The sequence below is a fragment of the Lactuca sativa genome, chromosome 9 (genome assembly GCF_002870075.4).
Source record: "Lactuca sativa cultivar Salinas chromosome 9, Lsat_Salinas_v11, whole genome shotgun sequence".
NCBI classification, from domain to species: domain Eukaryota; kingdom Viridiplantae; phylum Streptophyta; class Magnoliopsida; order Asterales; family Asteraceae; genus Lactuca; species Lactuca sativa.
The window spans coordinates 93,655,639-93,674,808 of NC_056631.2; the positions used below are offsets into that span (position 1 = coordinate 93,655,639).

General features: G+C 33.3%; 1 protein-coding gene across 4 annotated transcripts; it reads left to right on the top strand.

Moving 5' to 3' along the window:
- Window positions 1-1,430: 1,430 nt before the first annotated feature.
- On the top strand, window positions 1,431-6,275 carry LOC111885171 (uncharacterized). 4 transcript variants are annotated; one of them, XR_006186553.2, is made up of 4 exons: window positions 1,431-1,619; window positions 1,729-1,790; window positions 1,973-5,066; window positions 5,693-6,275. XR_006186553.2 is itself a non-coding variant. In XM_042897905.2 (2 exons), exons 1-2 carry the CDS (start codon window positions 1,721-1,723, stop codon window positions 3,829-3,831), a joined length of 1,929 nt encoding a protein of 642 aa, XP_042753839.1. In that variant the 5' UTR covers window positions 1,431-1,720; the 3' UTR covers window positions 3,832-5,192. The 4 variants fall into 4 exon arrangements, 1 of the variants encoding a protein (XP_042753839.1); XR_006186551.2 differs by having other exon boundaries at window positions 1,431-1,790; XR_006186552.2 differs by having other exon boundaries at window positions 1,729-5,066.
- The last annotated feature ends 12,895 nt before the right edge of the window (window positions 6,276-19,170 follow it).

The following is a 19,170-nucleotide window of genomic DNA, read 5'->3' on the forward strand; positions in this document are numbered from 1 at the left end:
CCCAAAAAAATATATTGAATATTTCCTTATTTACCTTGGCTTTATATATATATATATATATATATATATATATATATATATATATATATATATATATATATATATATATATACACACACACACACACTAGCCGTTTACCTGCGCAAAGCGGCGGACGATAAATAGTTTGTTTCGACAATTAATTTATTTTCGATGGAGAATGATTATTTTCAATTCAATCATTAGTTTGTTTTAGGAAACATGTCATATTAAAAATAAAGAAAATTCATGAAATGACCAAATTATAGGGTGTTGAGTATTTATTTGGATGAAAAAAGATTTGATCAAAACCTTGGAATAGAAGATTTATAGGAGTTTGTTTAAATTTTAATATTAATTTATTAGTGATTAGTTGTATAATTAGCTTAATGATTTGGACGTCTTAAAATAATATTATTATTTTATTCAATCTATTTTTAGAAATAGTGAGATTTGTTTTATAAGATAGTAAATATATATATATATATATATATATATATATATATATATATATATATATATATATATATATATATATATATATTCTGATTATGATCATTTTGCTTACAAATTTAAAAAATGTTCACTTTTCTTCCTTCTTTAATATCCATTCCATTCCATTGAAGATATATTATTCTTTTGAGTTCATTTGCATGATTTTATATCTTATTAATTTATTTATTTTGCAGATAGTGGTTATCGAATATTTTGAATGTTTTTTATTTTTTTTTGTATTTTTTTAAAAACGATTATCGGTTTTGTACTTAAAATGCTAACATAAAATTAAAATGCTAACATAAAGACGGTGTCCCAAATTCCCGCTCCTAGCTGCTTAGAACCGATTTTTAAAACAAAACATTATGGTTTTGTATACTACTAAAAATTGAGGTAATAAATATTTTAATATAATGATCCCTTATTGGCTTATTCTTTGATATTTGGATCTATTGGGCCCAATTACTAAAAAAAACCGGTCTCACAGTGGCTAAAAAAACTCACCAAAGTGCCCGGTCCACTGTTATTTTCTTTGTGAAAGATGACCAGGTGATGTTCAGTTTGGACTTTGGTCGCTTGAAATAAAAATTGAGATAATAAATATTTTAATATAATGATCCCTTATTGGCTTATTCTTTGATATTTGGATCTATTGGGCCCAATTACTAAAAAAAAACCGGTCTCACAGTGGCTAAAAAAACTCACCAAACCGCCCGGTCCACTGTTATTTTCTTTGTGAAAGATGACCAGGTGATGTTCAATTTGGACTTTGGTCGCTTGACATAAAAATTGAGATAATAAATATTTTAATATAATGATCCCTTATACGATATTTGGATCTATTGGCCCAATTACTAAAAAAACCGGGTCACACAGTGGCTGAAAAAACTCACCAAACCGCCCGGTCCACTGTTAGCTTCTTTGTGAAAGATGACAGTTTGGACTTTGGTCGCTTGAAAGTTCCAGTGTAGAAGTTAGGGCACGCTTTCTCCCTCTGCATTGTCGGTCTAAGTTGTTTTTTTGATCAAAATCATATTACAATTTCATACCTGCAAGCTGCCCCATCATCATCATCTCGACAATGGCACATCTTATTTCAGAATTGGGTAAATTTGAAATATTCTGATAAAAGTTTAATATTGTTCTTGAAGCTATTTTGAACCATCAGTTGTACTGTATATGCCTTATGTTCGTGTGATTGTTGTGGATGGGCAGAGAGAGTGCGCCTCGGATAATCTTTCACAACATTGTTCATAGGCCTCGCCACAGTATAATCGGTATACTAACTCCTAATTTACAAGTTTGTCTGTCTGAGGAAGACAAATGCTGTTCTTTTCCTGTTGAACTTATGTGGACTTTTTGGAAATATTAGATCATTTTTACTTTTCCCCAACTCTCTCAAGCAATTCAATAACCCTAGTTCAAAATTTAATCTGCTACTTCCAAACAATGACTGCAGCTTCTAATCATGTTTATTTTGAAGAAGAGTCTTCAATGCCGACCCTTACTTCTCAATCAAGCAATTGTCAAGCCATTTTGAATCCATCCAAGTATCCTGAACCTCTTCAGATTTTGGTGGAATGTATGAAATGTTCTTTTTTAAGTAGAGCTTTGTCAACAGCTAAAGAGGTTCCAATGAGAATCGTTACTCTAGCATTCACTACAGCAATTGTCAACAAAGTGAACGATACAGTTTCTTTTGTAATTCATGGTGGAAAGCGAACAACCATTTCTAAGACAAATTTTGCAAAACTTTTATGTCTTCCAACTCAAGGGCCGTATGTTACTCCAACAAGTGAAGAGCTCATTGATATGTTCAATTCTATGGGTCATAAACCTTATATGAAGAAGGTGTCTGATTTCAAAAAGAGCAAACTTCCTGCTGTTTGGAGTCTGCTATTTGGATTCATTCTTCGTGGCTTAACAAGTCGTGCTTGTGGATTGGATGCTGCACGCAGAGAGGTATTGTCTCTTATGTATGGGTTGTATAAAGGTGTGAATGTTGATTTTGCTACGGTGCTTTGGGGTGACTTTGTTGATAGCATCAAACATTCAAAAAGGGCAACTGAACTTTCTGCACATAGATTTTGGGGTTTAATAGTTTCTCAAGCTTATGAATTTCACAAAATTTCAATTGAAGAGTCTGAAATTCCGAAGATGGTGATTCATCAAATTAGTGTTCCGACCAAAGTTGATCATTCTCATTTCTCTTTTGTTGGTCAGATTCCTGAAGAAATGTTGAGTTTGATTAAAACTCCAAGTAAGATTTTGGATCAATACAGGGCTACTCTTATCATTCCTTATCCTGTTCGACCAAAACCTCAAGAAGAAGATGTTCAGATTGCAAGAGGTACAAGAATGACTGTGCAGAAAAGAAAAACTCCATTTGTTAAAGTTGAAGCTATAAGAAAGTCAAAGCGAGTGAAGAAACCAAAGATTGTAGAAGAATCTGTTGACGAAGAAGAGGATGAGCAACAACATCATAGTGATTCAAATTTTGAAGAAGATATTCCTATAACCACAACCCAGACAATTGTCAAAACTTCTTTAGTGGAGACAATTCCGATATCCGCTTCTACAACTCCAGTCGAAACTACATTGGTTGAGACAGTTCCCATTTCAGAACCTGTTTTTGAAACACATATTTCCAAACCAATGTCTATCTCTGAACCTCTAACCATTTCTGAAGAAGAAGAAGAAGAGGTTGATGGATTTGTGTTTAAGGCCGGGGAAGATCCTTCTTTTGATGATGTTGCCAATGATTTTGAAATGGCTGCTCTTGGTGAAGGTTTAGCTGATTCTGATGAAGAGGATGACGAAGATGATAATCAGTTGATGTCTAAAAGAGATTTTAAGAAGTTAAATCGTAAGCTTAATGTTGTATTACAATCTCTTGATTCCAATACTCAACCTGCCCAGCATTTGAATCAAGAAAAAATGCTTGCTGATTGGTCGGTCATGCTTTCTGATCAAAACAAAAAGATTGATTCATTAACGACTGGTTTTGATCTTTTCAAAGCTCACATAAATATTGAAACCAAGTCCTATATGACGAAGGTACAAGAAGTTATGTTTAATGAGCGCAAAAAGCTTCTTGATGAAATCATGAAAATGAGAGAAGAGAATGAGAAGTCTTTAAATAAGGCATTTAGTGATCTCAAAAGTGAACATAAAAATTCTCTCAAAAGTCTTAATGAATCTCTTACGGAAGCAAAACAGAGAGAAATTACTTTACAAAGTGAGTTGACGAAAGCGTTAGCCCATATTGAGTTTCTTCGCTCTTACACGAATGTTGTTAATCCAAAGATATCTTTGTGACCTTCGAAACAAGGTAGAGAAGGAGAAAGTCAGGAATTGAATCTCAAGAATCCAGAGATCATTCTTATATCATCCCAAGGTACTTCTTCATTTCAACCTTCGGCATTTGTTCCTCATCCATCTTCTGAATATACCTTACCATCTACCATATCAAACACTGCTGTATTTCCTGTTTCTACTCAATTCACAAAGAGTATTTCTTTCCCATTATCAAAACCTTTTTTAATTGGTTCAACTGCTGTTACTACGATGCCTTCATCAAGTTCTGAACCAAGTTCTTCAAAAGGAAAAGAAAAGATGCAAGTGCTAGCTTAGGAAAGAAGTAGTTCTCGAGTGAATTTTGATGCGGAGTACACCAAGAAATTTGCTGAAGAAGAAAAAGGGGAAGCTGAGAATAGGGTAAAGCTGATAAGAAGTCCGGGATTTTCTAAAAATATTGTGTTTCATCTTGTTCCCAAAGAAAGCTGCTTAATTATCAATTCTTTGGAAAAGCAAATAGATTTTCCTGTATCTCCTAGGGCATATAGCTATCCTATAACGGGTCCAAAGATTAATGAAAATATTGATGATTTGTCTTGCTGGGAAACCTTCAAAATGTTTTTGGAGTCCAAAGATGATCAGAAAGGTTGAGTGTGTCATGAAGACCGAAAGTTTTAAAAAGGTGTTTCAGAATTTCAAGTTTGTTGTTCGGAGAGACATTATAGATGATATTGCTTTCTTGATTGCTGATTTCCCAAATCTGAATCCACACGATTTAGTTGTTTTGCTGAAGCTTTCAAAAGAATGGGGTTTGAAGCCAAATTCTGTTGTGATGCAGTCTATCAAGGCTTTTCTCTGTTACTATTACAGAGATATAGCTCGAACTGATATAGTCTTGGCTGGAGTTATAAATCAGAAAGTAAAGTTACCAAATAAAGAAGCTGAAGGAATTGATAATATTGGTGATGGAGAAATTGTTACAAAACCAACATGGGGTTCGACTTATTCAGCTAGGGTAGCAGGTGGTAGATCAAGGAAAGTATTCTTCAGGATGAATGAGAAAGAGAGGTTCCCTAATAACGTGTTGGAGGGAATGATTCAAAGGATTATGTTGAATTCTAAGAATTCTGAATCTGTGAGAAAGAAAGCTGTGGATATGCTAAGATGGTGGTTGAAGATCAGAGAAGTTTTGTTGAAATTGGTTCACAAAGGGATCCGATCGTCATTGATAATGGCGTATCTTGTTTTAGAATTGGGTAAAATTGACAATTTCTGATAAAAGTTTGATATTGTTCTTAAAGCTTAATTGAACCATCAGTTGTACTTGTACTGTATATGCTATGACTTTGAAAATTCAAATGTGTTTCTTTGCCTGTTGAACTTATGTGGAATTTTTGGAAAGATTACGCACTGACACATTGAAAAAAGAGTATGTGTATGAAATCAGATTTCAAAAGCAGTTTGTATAGCAGTTCTGTGATGTTTATTAACGTTGACAAAGTCCATATTACTAACTTCCTTAAATTTGGGTCCAGAGCTATTCTCTATGTTCTTCTTTTTCTAGGTTTGAAGAGGAGACATGATTGATAGTACATTTAATTCATAGTAGGTTAAATACTTCAAATGATAGCAATTCTTATTAAGATATCAACGAAAAAGTGTAAAGTGACAGTTGCCAAATCTTTACCCATATAAGTAGCATTAACCAAAATGTAGTTGACCATTTTACCCTTAATGGCTGGCATAAAAGCCTGAAGCCCAGCTAACATATGCAAATTGACTGTCATACCCTTATTAGATGAAAAGCCAAATCTTTTTCTTTTTAATAAAAGTAACATTACTCAAAAACATGTAAAATGACTGTTTTACCCTTGAATGACAGGAAGACTTCCAGATTCTGATCGGAGTGGAAAGATTCCGGTGCCCGGAGATTCTTTTCCACCCAAACCTAATTGGAATTGAACAAGCAGGGTTAGACGAGATGGCTGGGGTATCAATGCAAAGGCTCAAATCAAGAGCTCAAAGATTGGATTTGGAAGAAGTGGTGATCGGAATCACCAATTCCGTCCTCATAACCGGTGGGAGTTGTCTTTACCCTGGAATGAGTGAACGTTTAGAAGCTGGAATCAGAATGATGAGGCCATGTGGGACCCCCATAAGAATCTTTAAAGCATCAGATGCTGTACTTGACACGTGGCGTGGTAAGCATCCACCATGCATTTCTCACGATAAGATTTTAATAAAATGAATTTCTATGAGAAAGCTGAAGACTGGCTTCGTCAAGGTTATATTAATTTGTTTAATAATCAAACTTTCTTTTAACTATTTCTCCAATTTGCTGTCCTACCAGTTTTTTTTTTTTTCCCATTACGTTATGTGTGGGTAAAATGGATAAATAGGTAATGATGTTTGTTTGGATATAATGCAGTGTATATAAAAGGTCTATACAGGTCTATTGTTTTATATTTTTTTATAGACCGAATATACTAGGGATGAAAGTGGGTCAAAACCTGGATCGGTTTACGCGGACCCAGAAAACCCGGAAACCGAAATTGACGATTTATAACAATCAAGAACCGGACCGGTATACGGGAACCGGTTCCGGGAAACTGTTACGGAAAACCTGGAAATGGAACCGAAAACCCGGAATTTTGGAACAAAAGAAAAACTAAAAATTTTATGTGACCATGATTTTTTTTTTTTTTTCTAGTCTCTAAATTAAGCTAAAAAATTTGTATTATAAAATGATTTATATATTATTACTAGTAATATATATATATATATAACTGATCTGTTTTAGTATGTATTTTATTTGCTTACACTTGTACATATGAATTTGGATATTTGAACGTGTGATTTCAATTGTTTTATTATAGATTCTGTAGATCAAACTAAAAGTTTTGTATTATAAATTGATTTATATATTATTGATAATATATATCTGATCTATTTAAATGGCCAGAAGAAGAAACTAAGCTATGATGTTAGTCATAAGTGACTCCATGTAGGGGTGACAAATCGTGCTATCGTTTTGTGTTTCTGTCTGATACGAGACGATACGACAATGTTTTATGTAACACGAACAAAACACGACATGATGTCGTGTTTTTTTAACTAACATGAAAACGAACGAATTAAAAAACGACAAACACAACACGATACGAAAAATATATCATATCCTAAAAACTAGTTTATTTAATGAATACTTTATCAAATATAACACGATAAACACAAAAAACACGATAAAAAACTGCTAAATCGTGTCAATTTCGTGTCGAATTTTTAACACAAACACGACATGACATCGTGTTTTTTACAGTTAACACGAACACGATACGAACATAAATTTAAATTTCAGCTTCGTCTTAATTTCGTTTCGTGTCGTGTCGTTTCATAAATTGTCACCCCTAACTCCATGTGTATTTCTTTGTTGTTTTCTTGTAAATTTTATAAAAAAAATTTGATGTAAAAGAATTAGAATAATTGGAAAAAAAATGAATCAAAGAATGAGAATTTGGTGAGAATCCCACATGAATCAAGGCCCATTAAACAGGTTCGGTTCTAGAACCCGAAATACCTGGACCCATTTGACTTAGATCCGGAATACTTGGAACCCAGATAAAGCTAATTTATAGACCCAATATCCGGACTGTATAAGCATTTTTCAGTTATACTGGTCCCGGTCCGGTTTCTGGTTTTATAACTCATCCCTACAATATACTATTTGAATGAGACTAAATTAGGATCTTATCTTACGTTCCAAAGAAGAAAAATCACAATATTTATTAATTTCATCAAGATGGGAGGAAAAAAGAAAACCAAATAGATAAAGGGTTAGTGTGTTAATATATAGTCTTTTGTTTTTTTACTTTATATTTTTAACCATTAATATTCAAATTAAGTTTATATTTTTAACCATTAATATTTAATGTAATTTGAAACAACCATGTCTATTCTGTCTAGTTTAACCATTAAGCCCCCTAGCTGTAAACGAAACAACCCACTATATTGTGTAATTCTTGTAAACGAAACAACATGCATAATTCTTGTAAACGAAACCCACTATATAGAAAGTATCATTGCATGTGTATATATATATATATATATATATATATATATATATATATATATATATATATATATATATATATATATATATATATATATATATATATATATATATATATATATATATATATCATGGTTACAAAAATCGAGATTAATCGGCGATTACTCGTGGATTAATCACTTGACGTTCTCCAACCGTCGAGGATTATGACATTAATCGGAAATTTATGATTAATCGGGTTTGGCGGGATTAATCGGCATTGGCGGGATTAATCGGTCAACAAAAGTAAAAAAAAAAAAGTCAAAAAAAGGTCAAAAATTTTTTAAAAAATTCAAAAAACCAACTTTCTTTTTTTACTCCCAAATTTTTAAAATTTTAAATATTATATCAAAATGTTCATATTTTCGTATTTCCAAATTTCCAAATTATAATTTTTCTTATTTTCTAATTTTGAAGTATTTGTTTTTCTTAAGATATATTAATATTTAATTAATTTTAATATTTTATTAATAATCTATGGTCCCCGATTAATCCTCGATTAATCCCCGCCAAGATCGATTAATCCCTTAACACCAGTCGACCGTCGAACTACCGTCAAACGATTTTTACAACCTTGATATATATATATATATATATATATATATATATATATATATATATATATATATATATATATATATATATATATATATATATATATAAGGCTAGGTTATTTTGTTTCTTACATTTATTGTGTGCTAGAATGCACCAATAAAAATTATTTAATTAAATAATTATTTAATTAAATAAATATAGATATTAAATGATTTCCATAATTATATGTGTACTAAATGATATCCATAATTATAATTTTCTTTTTATGGAAACTAATTAAATCCGTCATTAATCTCAGCAATAACATTCTTTCAGAATGAATTCGCATCTAGGTGTTTATATATGAGTTTGTATTTTATTTCAGGATTCACTAGCTTAAACTACAGTAAAGTTGCATGGAATATGAAGAACGGGAGTGTATTCTAATAGAATATACTCTCATTCTGCTGGATATGAATTCATTATGAAAGAATACTATTGTTGATATTAATGACAAATTTAATTAGTTTCCATAAAAATGAGTTATAAGTATGGATAGCATTTAATATACATATAATTAATACTAAATTCCTATTGGTGTATTCTAGCACACAATAGATGTGAAAAACATTTGAACCTACCTCTCTCTCTCTCTCTCTATATATATATATATATATATATATATATATATATATATATATATATATATTATACAAACCTTACTATTTCTAAAAATAGATTTAAAACGTCCAAGCCATTAAGCTGCATGTACAAGCATCAAATGCCTAAACTCTCTATTTTATTGAACTAACGATGTCTTTCCTCTTATATCTCCTTATCTTCACGTACTCTTTAAAATTCAGTTATAAACTCTCTATTTTATTGAACTAACTTCGTCTCTCCTCTTATATCTCTTTATCTTCACGTACTCTTTAAAATTCAGTTATAATTTGAATGATATCCACCTAATTGAATCATCCAACAGAAAATAGTCAAAATACATTTACATAGCATCTCCATCCTCATCTCCTACCTCTATAATCCCCTTCTCTCCCTCTCAGTCCTCGCTTCCACCCTCTCCCGTCCTCACCCTTACAACCATCAACGACGCACCAATGCTCCATGCACTATCAACATTTCTTATATGATATCTTCAAAATCTACCATCCCCTATGACAATTATGATGGGTTTTGGCCATAAGAACATCCTATGTGCTCATACAAACCCTAATGCTTGGATCTAAGTTTCTCAATTGTACATGCAATTCATCCAAGACTATAAACCCTAGATCTAATCAATATAACATATGAATAAGGGTTTAGATCATACCTTAATTGTTATATAGTAATAACAATCTCAATTCCTTCTTGTATTGACTTTAGAAAGCTTAGAGTCACAAATGTCACTCCTCTAATGGCTCACAAACACCAAGAGCAAGAGGATGAAGAAGAGAAGAGAAGGAGGCTGCCCAAAACGTGTGGAAACCCTAACCAATTAGTTCACCACGTTTTTGGGGCTTAAGGGTTCCTTAAATAGTGAGACTATTAGGGTTATCTAACAAGGAAACCCTAATTTGGATGCTTAAGCCCTAAGCAACCCATGGGCTCCTTCCTTAAAGGCCTAGGGACGATTTCTAATGGGTTTCCCCATAGAATTCGTCCACCCCTTTAATATGGAGTCCATTAGCTCAATATTCAACTATCATACAATTGACAGTTCTAGTCCCTTAAGTTTAATTAATGTCTTTTAGTCACAAACTTAATTCTTATTAATTCTTGACTAATATTAATTAAACAATATGATTTCTCCTTTAATATATTATTCTCATAATATATTAATAAATCATATTTAATCCTTTCTCTCCATAATTCATCCTATCAAGTTGCTTTGGTGAAGGCAACCCAAAAGGATCATGCACCATCGGGTCAAGTACATACCAAAATAGTTATGGACTTAGACACTAATCCAACAGTCTCCCACTTGGATAAGTCTAATAACTATTCTGCGTATGACTTCAGATCCTGATCTACAATCGTAGCTTTCCAAATCCGCTGTCAATTCTGATCTTATCAGATACGCGTGTCCTTAAGATAAGGGATCATATATTCCTCCATTCTAGATATCGTATAGACTAAGACATGGATCTAAATCATTCTCTCTGTCTATGTGCTGTTTACCGAATTCAGATTTATGACGACTGACAACAGACTATAATTTGAACACATCAAATTAGTCCCGGCTTGGCCAAGCACTTAGGTGCCATCACTAAATCATCGAGGGGCCCACAGATATCGCTTTTATCCTACTTTGAATAAAAGGAACGGATAAACTTTGACTCAATGCTCGCTTGCACTCACTCACCAAATCACACACAACAATATGTTTTATAACACCAAGTTACTGGTGCGTTTACATATTATCAATGTGTAACCGACTCGCAAGATACAACTCACACATCTCGGTTTCAAGAATATAAGATGTTATCGTCTCACTAATCACTTATGATAACAATCCATGAAGTGATCCAAGTGAGCGTGGGTTTAATCCAATGCTCAAATCATATTCATAAGCACTCATGAACGTTGCAGCAAACATTTGCTTATGTCTAATACACTTAAGACAATCCACATACCAATTCACGACAGTCTTCATTCATATCTACTTCCAACATTGAACGACTGTGGCCCGTTTGAATAATTTGACTGTTCTCAACCAATTAAATTATTCAGGAAGTCAAAAACATGCAAAGTGAAACAAAAGAATAATACTAATCCCATATGGCCTCAAACCTTTGAGTATAAATAAAACACCTTTTATTTATCACCATATCGATTACTCATTATTTGTTGTTTCGGGTAATCAACTTCTTACTTGAATTACAACACTTGTCCCATGCTCTTAGCATGCACACAATGTTTATCTATGGTTCTTACTTTATGAAATAGATCAAATGAACACATTTCCAATCATACTCATTTCACAACTCCTAATCCATTTTCATAAGTGAAAGAATATCAAATTCTTGCCACTTATGGAATATATTAGATTCTAACATTTTATGTAATGATCCTTTTGTAATGTCACTGCACTAAAGTCACAATGACTATTGCCAATGAAATTACAAAGTCCTCTATCGGAGATTGTTACAAGACAATTCCTTAGATACGATGTCTCTCACTCAAAGTACATTCCTTTGAACATCCTTTTGCATAAAAGTTTCTAATCTAGACATTGATTCTCAATTTCCAACTCCCAATATGGAAACATTTCCATATTTTCCATATGACAACTCATTCTTAATAGAATCTTTTCTATTCATAATAATGTCGATATGGTCCATCCAATACTATACTTCCAACTACTCACAAGCGACCAATCCTCGGCGAACTTTGGATTGTCCTTTGATAATTGTCTAATTATCTTAGTCAAAACCGATTCTTGTCCTTTTCCCTCTAAATGCACTAGACATTTGGAAAATTTTAGAATGGTCAAATATTATAGCATTTGCCATCGATCCTATACCCGAAGCGTATGCGACACGATGCATAATGTCTTACATAAAGATTCGATATTTTATCAAACTTCTTCCATAATATTTTATGTGCTGCGTTCTCTCAATTCAAAATATGAAGAGGAATGCCGTAATCATAATCAAATTTTAAGAACGCACTATGTTTCATTGACTAAATATTATTAACATTCCATAACCTAAGCCTTTAGATTTGAAATGAAGCATAATATTCTCTCCCTTAATTATAGCAAAACAACTTTACAACCATTGCGACTTTGCAAAGTATAACTCTTGTTTTCTGTAATTAATATTGCTAACTTGCAATACTTGCCTTAATAATCATGCAATCATAACATTTATGCTCCCACTATCACGATGATTATTATAAACATAACACTTATGCTCCTACTAGCTTTGACATGTATTCAGAAACAACTTAACTTTCAGAAAAATAATGCCTATTGAATTTCTTTAAGTTCATATTTCTAATACCCAATGCTTTGATAATCTTTTATCAATGCTTCTTAAACTTATACACCTTTGCCTTAGATAGTTTATATGTGTGTCTTAAACAATTCAGACTAATTGTCAAATCTCACAATTCGAATCATGGAAAGGGATACCGTAACCATAATCGAATTTAAGAATGCAATTTTTACAATCACTATCTTCTTACAATCTCTCTTAGTGAAAGCATTTCCTCACAGTCATTTTCATGAAGGAGGGAATCTTATGACACTTAGATTTTAATGGTGTATGTGTTCCTATCCATGTGAATTTGTCAAAACCAAAGTTTACGATAAATTCAAACTCATATGGACCGAACTTTCTTAATCTTGATTTCTTGCCTTATGGTAACACGGCTGCCCACCATGTCTTCCAAGTAGTTAAGCAGTTCACCCTTTCCTATCAATGTACTTTTCATTGATCAAGGTCCTTGCCTTTTATGCATTCAAATGAGAACTCATAGGGCTCACATGCATAATTAACTCAATTGGAACGGCACAGAAACAAGGTAATGTCAACATGATAGGTTGTAAACCTCAACTCGTGTGCTAGTGATGATCGATAAGGTTTATTCTTGATTTGTTCTTGAAGCCCTTTAAGACCATTAAGGCTCCCACTGACTCCTTGACACATAAGATTCTCTTGTCAATAAACATTTCTTGACAAACAAATATTCAAGAGTTAGTGTAGTCTTTATCAAGACAAAACATTTCATAAAATTGGTCCTAGTTGGTCTTTGTCTTATCCAAGACATCACAACTTTCCAATATCAAATGTGTGAGAATAGGAAAGCCCTTTTCCAAATTCTACATTTGATGAATGTTATAAACCTTCTTAAGACTTGTCACTCAATATTACAATCTTAACTCTAAGACTTGTTTTGGAATGAAGTATGATTGACTTCTTGATTTAACCATTTATTCAATTCTTGATTCCTCTTCTTAGACATACAATTGTACTAAGACTTATTTAGAGGATCAATTGAAATATGGTTCTTAATCATTAAGGCATATCATAAAGCATAAAAGGTACTCTCCCTTCTTCTTAGAATAGAGAAACTTTTACCTTTCTGCCTACTTGATTCTTTTTATTCGTTCTGCTATTGATTTAAACCTTTTTCAATCAATTCAGAATTACACTTAATCTTATCAGCATAATCATATTTACTAATATTTTAGTAAATCATGACGAATATCTTTGTTACCCTTGTGGTGGACTTGATCAACACACAACTTTTGTGTACTCGATCTAATAGTCTTTCACTTGACACTTTGTCAACGAATTAGTCTAATTTCCAAATATGAAATTTCTCATTCATCGTGCAACCAATTCCAAGTTTCTGTCCAATTGAAACTTGGGTGATGAGAAACTCTCCCTATTTGGTAAATTCTTGACATTTCCACTATTAACATAATTAAGAATCTTATCCATTCGTTGTAGAAATATGCAAACATCAATTTTCATAATGATTTCATTGCAAGGAAATAAATAAATAAATAAATAAATAAGTCATATCAAAAATTTATTTTATTCATAAAAGCAGCGGAAAACATTTGTCCTTACAATGCAAAATCAACTGAAAACTATGTAGTCAAAAGAAAAAATTCCTAACAACTCTATCATAACTTTCTTAGCTCAAAATCTAATCTTCAAATCCATGCAATTGAGATCCATTTCGTCGTGATTAGATTCATCTTGCTCTTTCATCAAGCTTCCTCTCTTTTCACTGATCCTGCAAAACATTCAAATGCAATCTTATCACATCATGTATTAAGAATCAACGAATAGGAACTTAATGGAATTAGATAGTGGATTTTACCTGAAGCACAACCATACTTTTTGACTCTCCCATCTTCTGGACTCTTTAGACTCTTAGGGCAAACTTGTATCCAACGCCCTTTCTTTTGGCAGCAAACGCAGGTCGGTTCTCCTAGAACGTCCTCGGAAGCATGGTTGGTTGACTTTCCCAACAAATATGCTCCATTGCTTTGCCAAATCATTTCTGATTCAGCAACAATGAGCATGTAAGTTAGGTCAATGAGGTTATCGTCATGATCCATCATATAATACTTTCTTTTGAAATCATTATATGATTCAAGAAGTGACTGCAGAACCCAGTTCACAGCCAACTCATCAGGGAATGACGCACCCAACATAATCAACCTATCGATGTGTGATTTCATTCCTAGAATAAGGGCACACACGGGTTTACCATCTTCATGTTTCATTTCCAATAGGGCTTTAGTGACATTGAACCTTTCAATTCTTCGATCTTGTGGGTTAGGGAGAATAATTGGAGGAGGAGGAGGAAGTGAAGCATGATCTCTTGTTCCACGATCGAATCGTGGAATATCATCTTCGTGTGGAATGCTTGTTCCACGGGATTTGGGAAGACCATAGTTGTCGAACTTTGACATCTACAAAACGGGAGAAAAACAAATTCAAGTTAGTTGATTGATTGAGTCCTTAATAAATCACCCAAATGAGATATTAAGGCTAAGACCCAACACAATACGCTACAACCTAGAAAAGGGATGCCGTAATCTAGTTGCAGAATATTTGAAGGTAAGTGAATGACGATTCACTAATTTTCCACCATGAAAAACAAAAAAGAAATTTAAGTTTTAAATCTATGAAAACTCCTAGATCCTATGAGATTCATTGAACATTTCAGTGACATGTTTAAATCTCGATATGCCCCTCTAGTTTGTGACTGGGATGCCGAGGATCAGAAAGCGGGTGTGAATAACCATGCAAACTTACATGGTGCCTCCACATGTTACAGTCACCTATTCGATGTGCCGGTAAACCACACACGCTCCACCAAACTATGACAAACATTGAGTCACCCTTTGCTACCTTTGCTTAGAACCGTTTAGTGTGCCGGTAAACCACACACGCTCCACTAACTTCTTCGCAAGGGCACAAAGTGTAATTTCATGGAATTGCATCAATTCACTTTTGCCTAAGTAACTAAGATTGGGAATTTGAAAAACATTTAGTTACTTTTGTACTTTATTATACTTATAATGGAAGGTTTTATCCTATCCTACCCGTTCGGCTAACGACCCTCCACTAGTCAAGAGTGCGGTGGGTAAGAGTGGATACCCATTCAATCGCCATTTTATAGGCAATTTCCTTAAACACCCCTTATAGACCAGCTTCGTGAATGAGGCCTACTAACGGTAAGACTGAATTTTATTCATACATATATATAATATTAGATTTTTAATGTTATATATAGTATAGGGTGTATTTTACAGTTTTAAAATATTATGTGGTCAAATTTAACAATTATACTTTTAATTCAATTAAATTGTAAACCAAAACTTTATGGATTTATTAAACCTCTTTTAATTATACACCTTAATTAATTAATAAAACCATGAGGGTGTGATTTGAATCTTTTCAAAACATCACTAGGGTTTTAGAATTTAACATTCCTAAATTAAACTTTTAATCAACTTTTAAATTCCAAAACTTGAGGGCAAGTTTTGAAACATTTCAAAACATTAGGGTTTAGAATTTAAATATACATCAAAATTAAACTTTTAATCAAAATTTAAACTCCAAAACTTGAGGGCAAGTTTTGAAACCTTTTCAAAACATTAGGGTTTCAACTATTTAAATTTCAAAACAAAACTTTTAAGTTCAAATTTAAACTATAAAACCTAAAGGGGGAAAATTGAAACTTTTCATACAAGATAATTCAAATCTAAATTAAAAATAATCAAATATTATCTAATAAAACAAATGATTATCTAAATTTTGACAATTATTTTCTACTTAGGTAAGGATAATCACCAAATATTGATAAAATTCGGATTTTATAACAAAAACATGTTTATGGTAATTATCCAAAGCCAAAACAGGAAGAAAATCGCGAATCTGGGCTGGCAGACCCTTTGACTCGTCGAGTCTGGACCTGGACTCATCAAGTACAGCTGACTCGACGAGTCAAACACTCAGAAGCCAAAAAATTCGATTTTCAGTGCTGATTTCGATCAAATATGCATCAATACAATAGAAACCAATCTAGGCTCTGATACCACTGATGGGTTTTGGCCATAAGAACATCCTATGTGCTCATACAAACCCTAATGTTGGATCTAGGTTTCTCTATTGTACATGCAATTCATCCAAGACTATAAACCATAGATCTAATCAATATAACATATGAATAAGGGTTTAGATCATACCTTAATTGTTATATAGTAATAACAATCTTAATTCCTTCTTGTATTGACTTTAGAAAGCTTAGAGTCACAAATGTCACTCCTCTAATGGCTCACAAACACCAAGAGCAAGAGGATGAATAAGAGAAGAGAAGGAGGCTGCCCAAAACGTGTGGAAATCCTAACCAATTAGTTCACCACGTTTTTGGGGCTTAAGGGTTCCTTAAATAGTGAGACTATTAGGGTTATCTAACAAGGAAACCCTAATTTGGATGCTTAATCCCTAAGCAACCCATGGGCTCCTTCCTTAAAGGCCTAGGGACGATTTTTAATGGGTTTCCCCATAGAATTCGTCCACCCCTTTAATATGGAGTTCATTAGCTCAATATTCAACTATCATACAATTGACAGTTCTAGTCCCTTAAGTTTAATTAATGTCTTTTAGTCACAAACTTAATTCTTATTAATTCTTGACTAATATTAATTAAACAATATGATTTCTCCTTTAATATATTATTCTCATAATATATTAATAAATCATATTTAATCCTTTCTCTCCATAATTCATCCTATCAAGTTGCTTTGGTGAAGGCAACCCAAAAGGATCATGCACCATCGGGTCAAGTACATACCAAAATAGTTATGGACTTAGACACTAATCCAACAAATTACTATCAACATAATCTCTCCAAAAACCCTACCACCTACCATTACCGCCACCAAGGACGACACTACAAGTTATCAGTTTTACTACATGCCGCCACGAGCTCAGTTGGCATCACCTCTGGTGTCCGTCACTCTCGACACCCTCCAAACTGCCATCTTTGCCTCATCTCTTCTCTGAAACTTTTGGGGAAGTGCAGAAAATCCTATACGCTTCTGACTTGCAAAATTACGTGGGGACGACTCATCATTTCTATTGAAGCAAACTTGATCTCGATCTTAAATATGCCTCTTTTCATATTCCACTTTTATTTTGTAGACATCTGCTGATGAGAGCAAGAAGTAAAGGATGAACCGTGGTGGTATTCAATAGCCATAGAAAACTCTGGTTCTCCTTCGTCCCTTCCGCCTTCATCTCTGATACATTGTTTTCTTCATCATCTTCTCTATTCATAGGTTTTCTTGATTTGGGGTTTTTATGAGGTCTATTTTCTATGCATGTAATCGAAACTAATAATGTATTGACTTCACTTTCTCTCTCTCTGTGTAACTCTAATCGTCTCATGAAACCCTTCATCACCACCACACTATGCATCTCTTTCCATCTCTCCGGATACGAACCAAAAGACACCGTTCTATATGTTTCACTCTCAAGATTGAGAACTATTTTATCTTTTTTTTTCAATCTGTATGTGTTTTTTGTATATTGGAAGAAGAAGGCAAGTTGCAACTTTTTTCGGAATCAACTTTGATATGGACTGTGTTTTTCTCTTACGAGCTTTTGTGTTTGGTTTTAGACTTTTAGTTGATTTTGAAGAAAGGTGATGAAGGAGTTCGAATCCTTATAACACATTGGCAGATTGTGTTGGATTAATGTCTAAGTCCATAACTATAATTGGTAAGACTTGACCCGACCCGGCATGGTCCATTTGGGTTGCATGGCATCATGCACTTGGATAGACTATAATGAGAGAAAGAAGACACTTATGGTTATTAATATATTATAAGTTCTAGTATATTAATAATAAGAATAATAAGATTATTTAATTAGTATTGATCAAGTATTAATCTATGATTAATTAAGTGATCAAAAGAAGACTAATTAAATATATGGGTTGATTGTGTAAATCATCCATACTTGTATAGTGGGCTAATGCTCCATGGATAATCAAGTTGGGCTAAAACCCATAGGATGGTCCATGGATGCTCCATGGTGTATTTGAACCCATGGATCCAAGAAAATGGAAAGTCATGACAATTAGGGTTTACCCTAATTGTAACACTATATAAAGATCTTATTCTTGACAAAATCGGTCACTAGAGTGAGTAATAGAAGGGCTAGCCGATTTCATGAAGTGTAGATATTTCTCAAGTTATTCCAAGTGTATTTGGTGTTGTGTGAACCATTTGAGGTGTCACACTTGGGGCACTAGGCACTCAAGCTTCATGAAGACTTTCTACATCAAAGAGGTATGTATTCTATCTTGTTACACTCATTGTTTTGTATGCTAGATTAGGATAATACCTTGGAAGTTCTTATTTGCATGTATAATAGAGAAAACATAGATCCAAGGTATTTAGGGTTGCATGTACACTTAGGAGTGTTAGAATGCTCAAAACCCAACAGTGGTGTCAGATTCAGGTTTGTTTTCTTGTTATACTTGCAAAAGAAGCTGGAAAATCGAGTTTTGATGCTGTCTGCCCAGCAGACTCGCCGAGTCCAAGGCAAAAAGCATCCAACTCGTCGAGTTGGTTCGTGCACTCGACGAGTTGGACCCCCAGACAGCATAAATTCGACTTTTTTTGGCTGGAATTGGACTAGGAACATTGCCCTAAGATGTTTTTGAACTTATAAACTTGT

What these genes read in the sequence shown, in the direction of transcription:
- LOC111885171 (XM_042897905.2), top strand. Translation starts at nt 1,721, where the DNA reads ATGGGCAGAGAGAGTGCGCCTCGGATAATCTTTCACAACATTGTTCAT. An exon ending in GCCTCGCCACAGTATAATCG is followed by an intron (nt 1,791 to 1,972) that starts GTATACTAACTC and finishes CAATGACTGCAG; the next exon opens with CTTCTAATCATGTTTATTTT.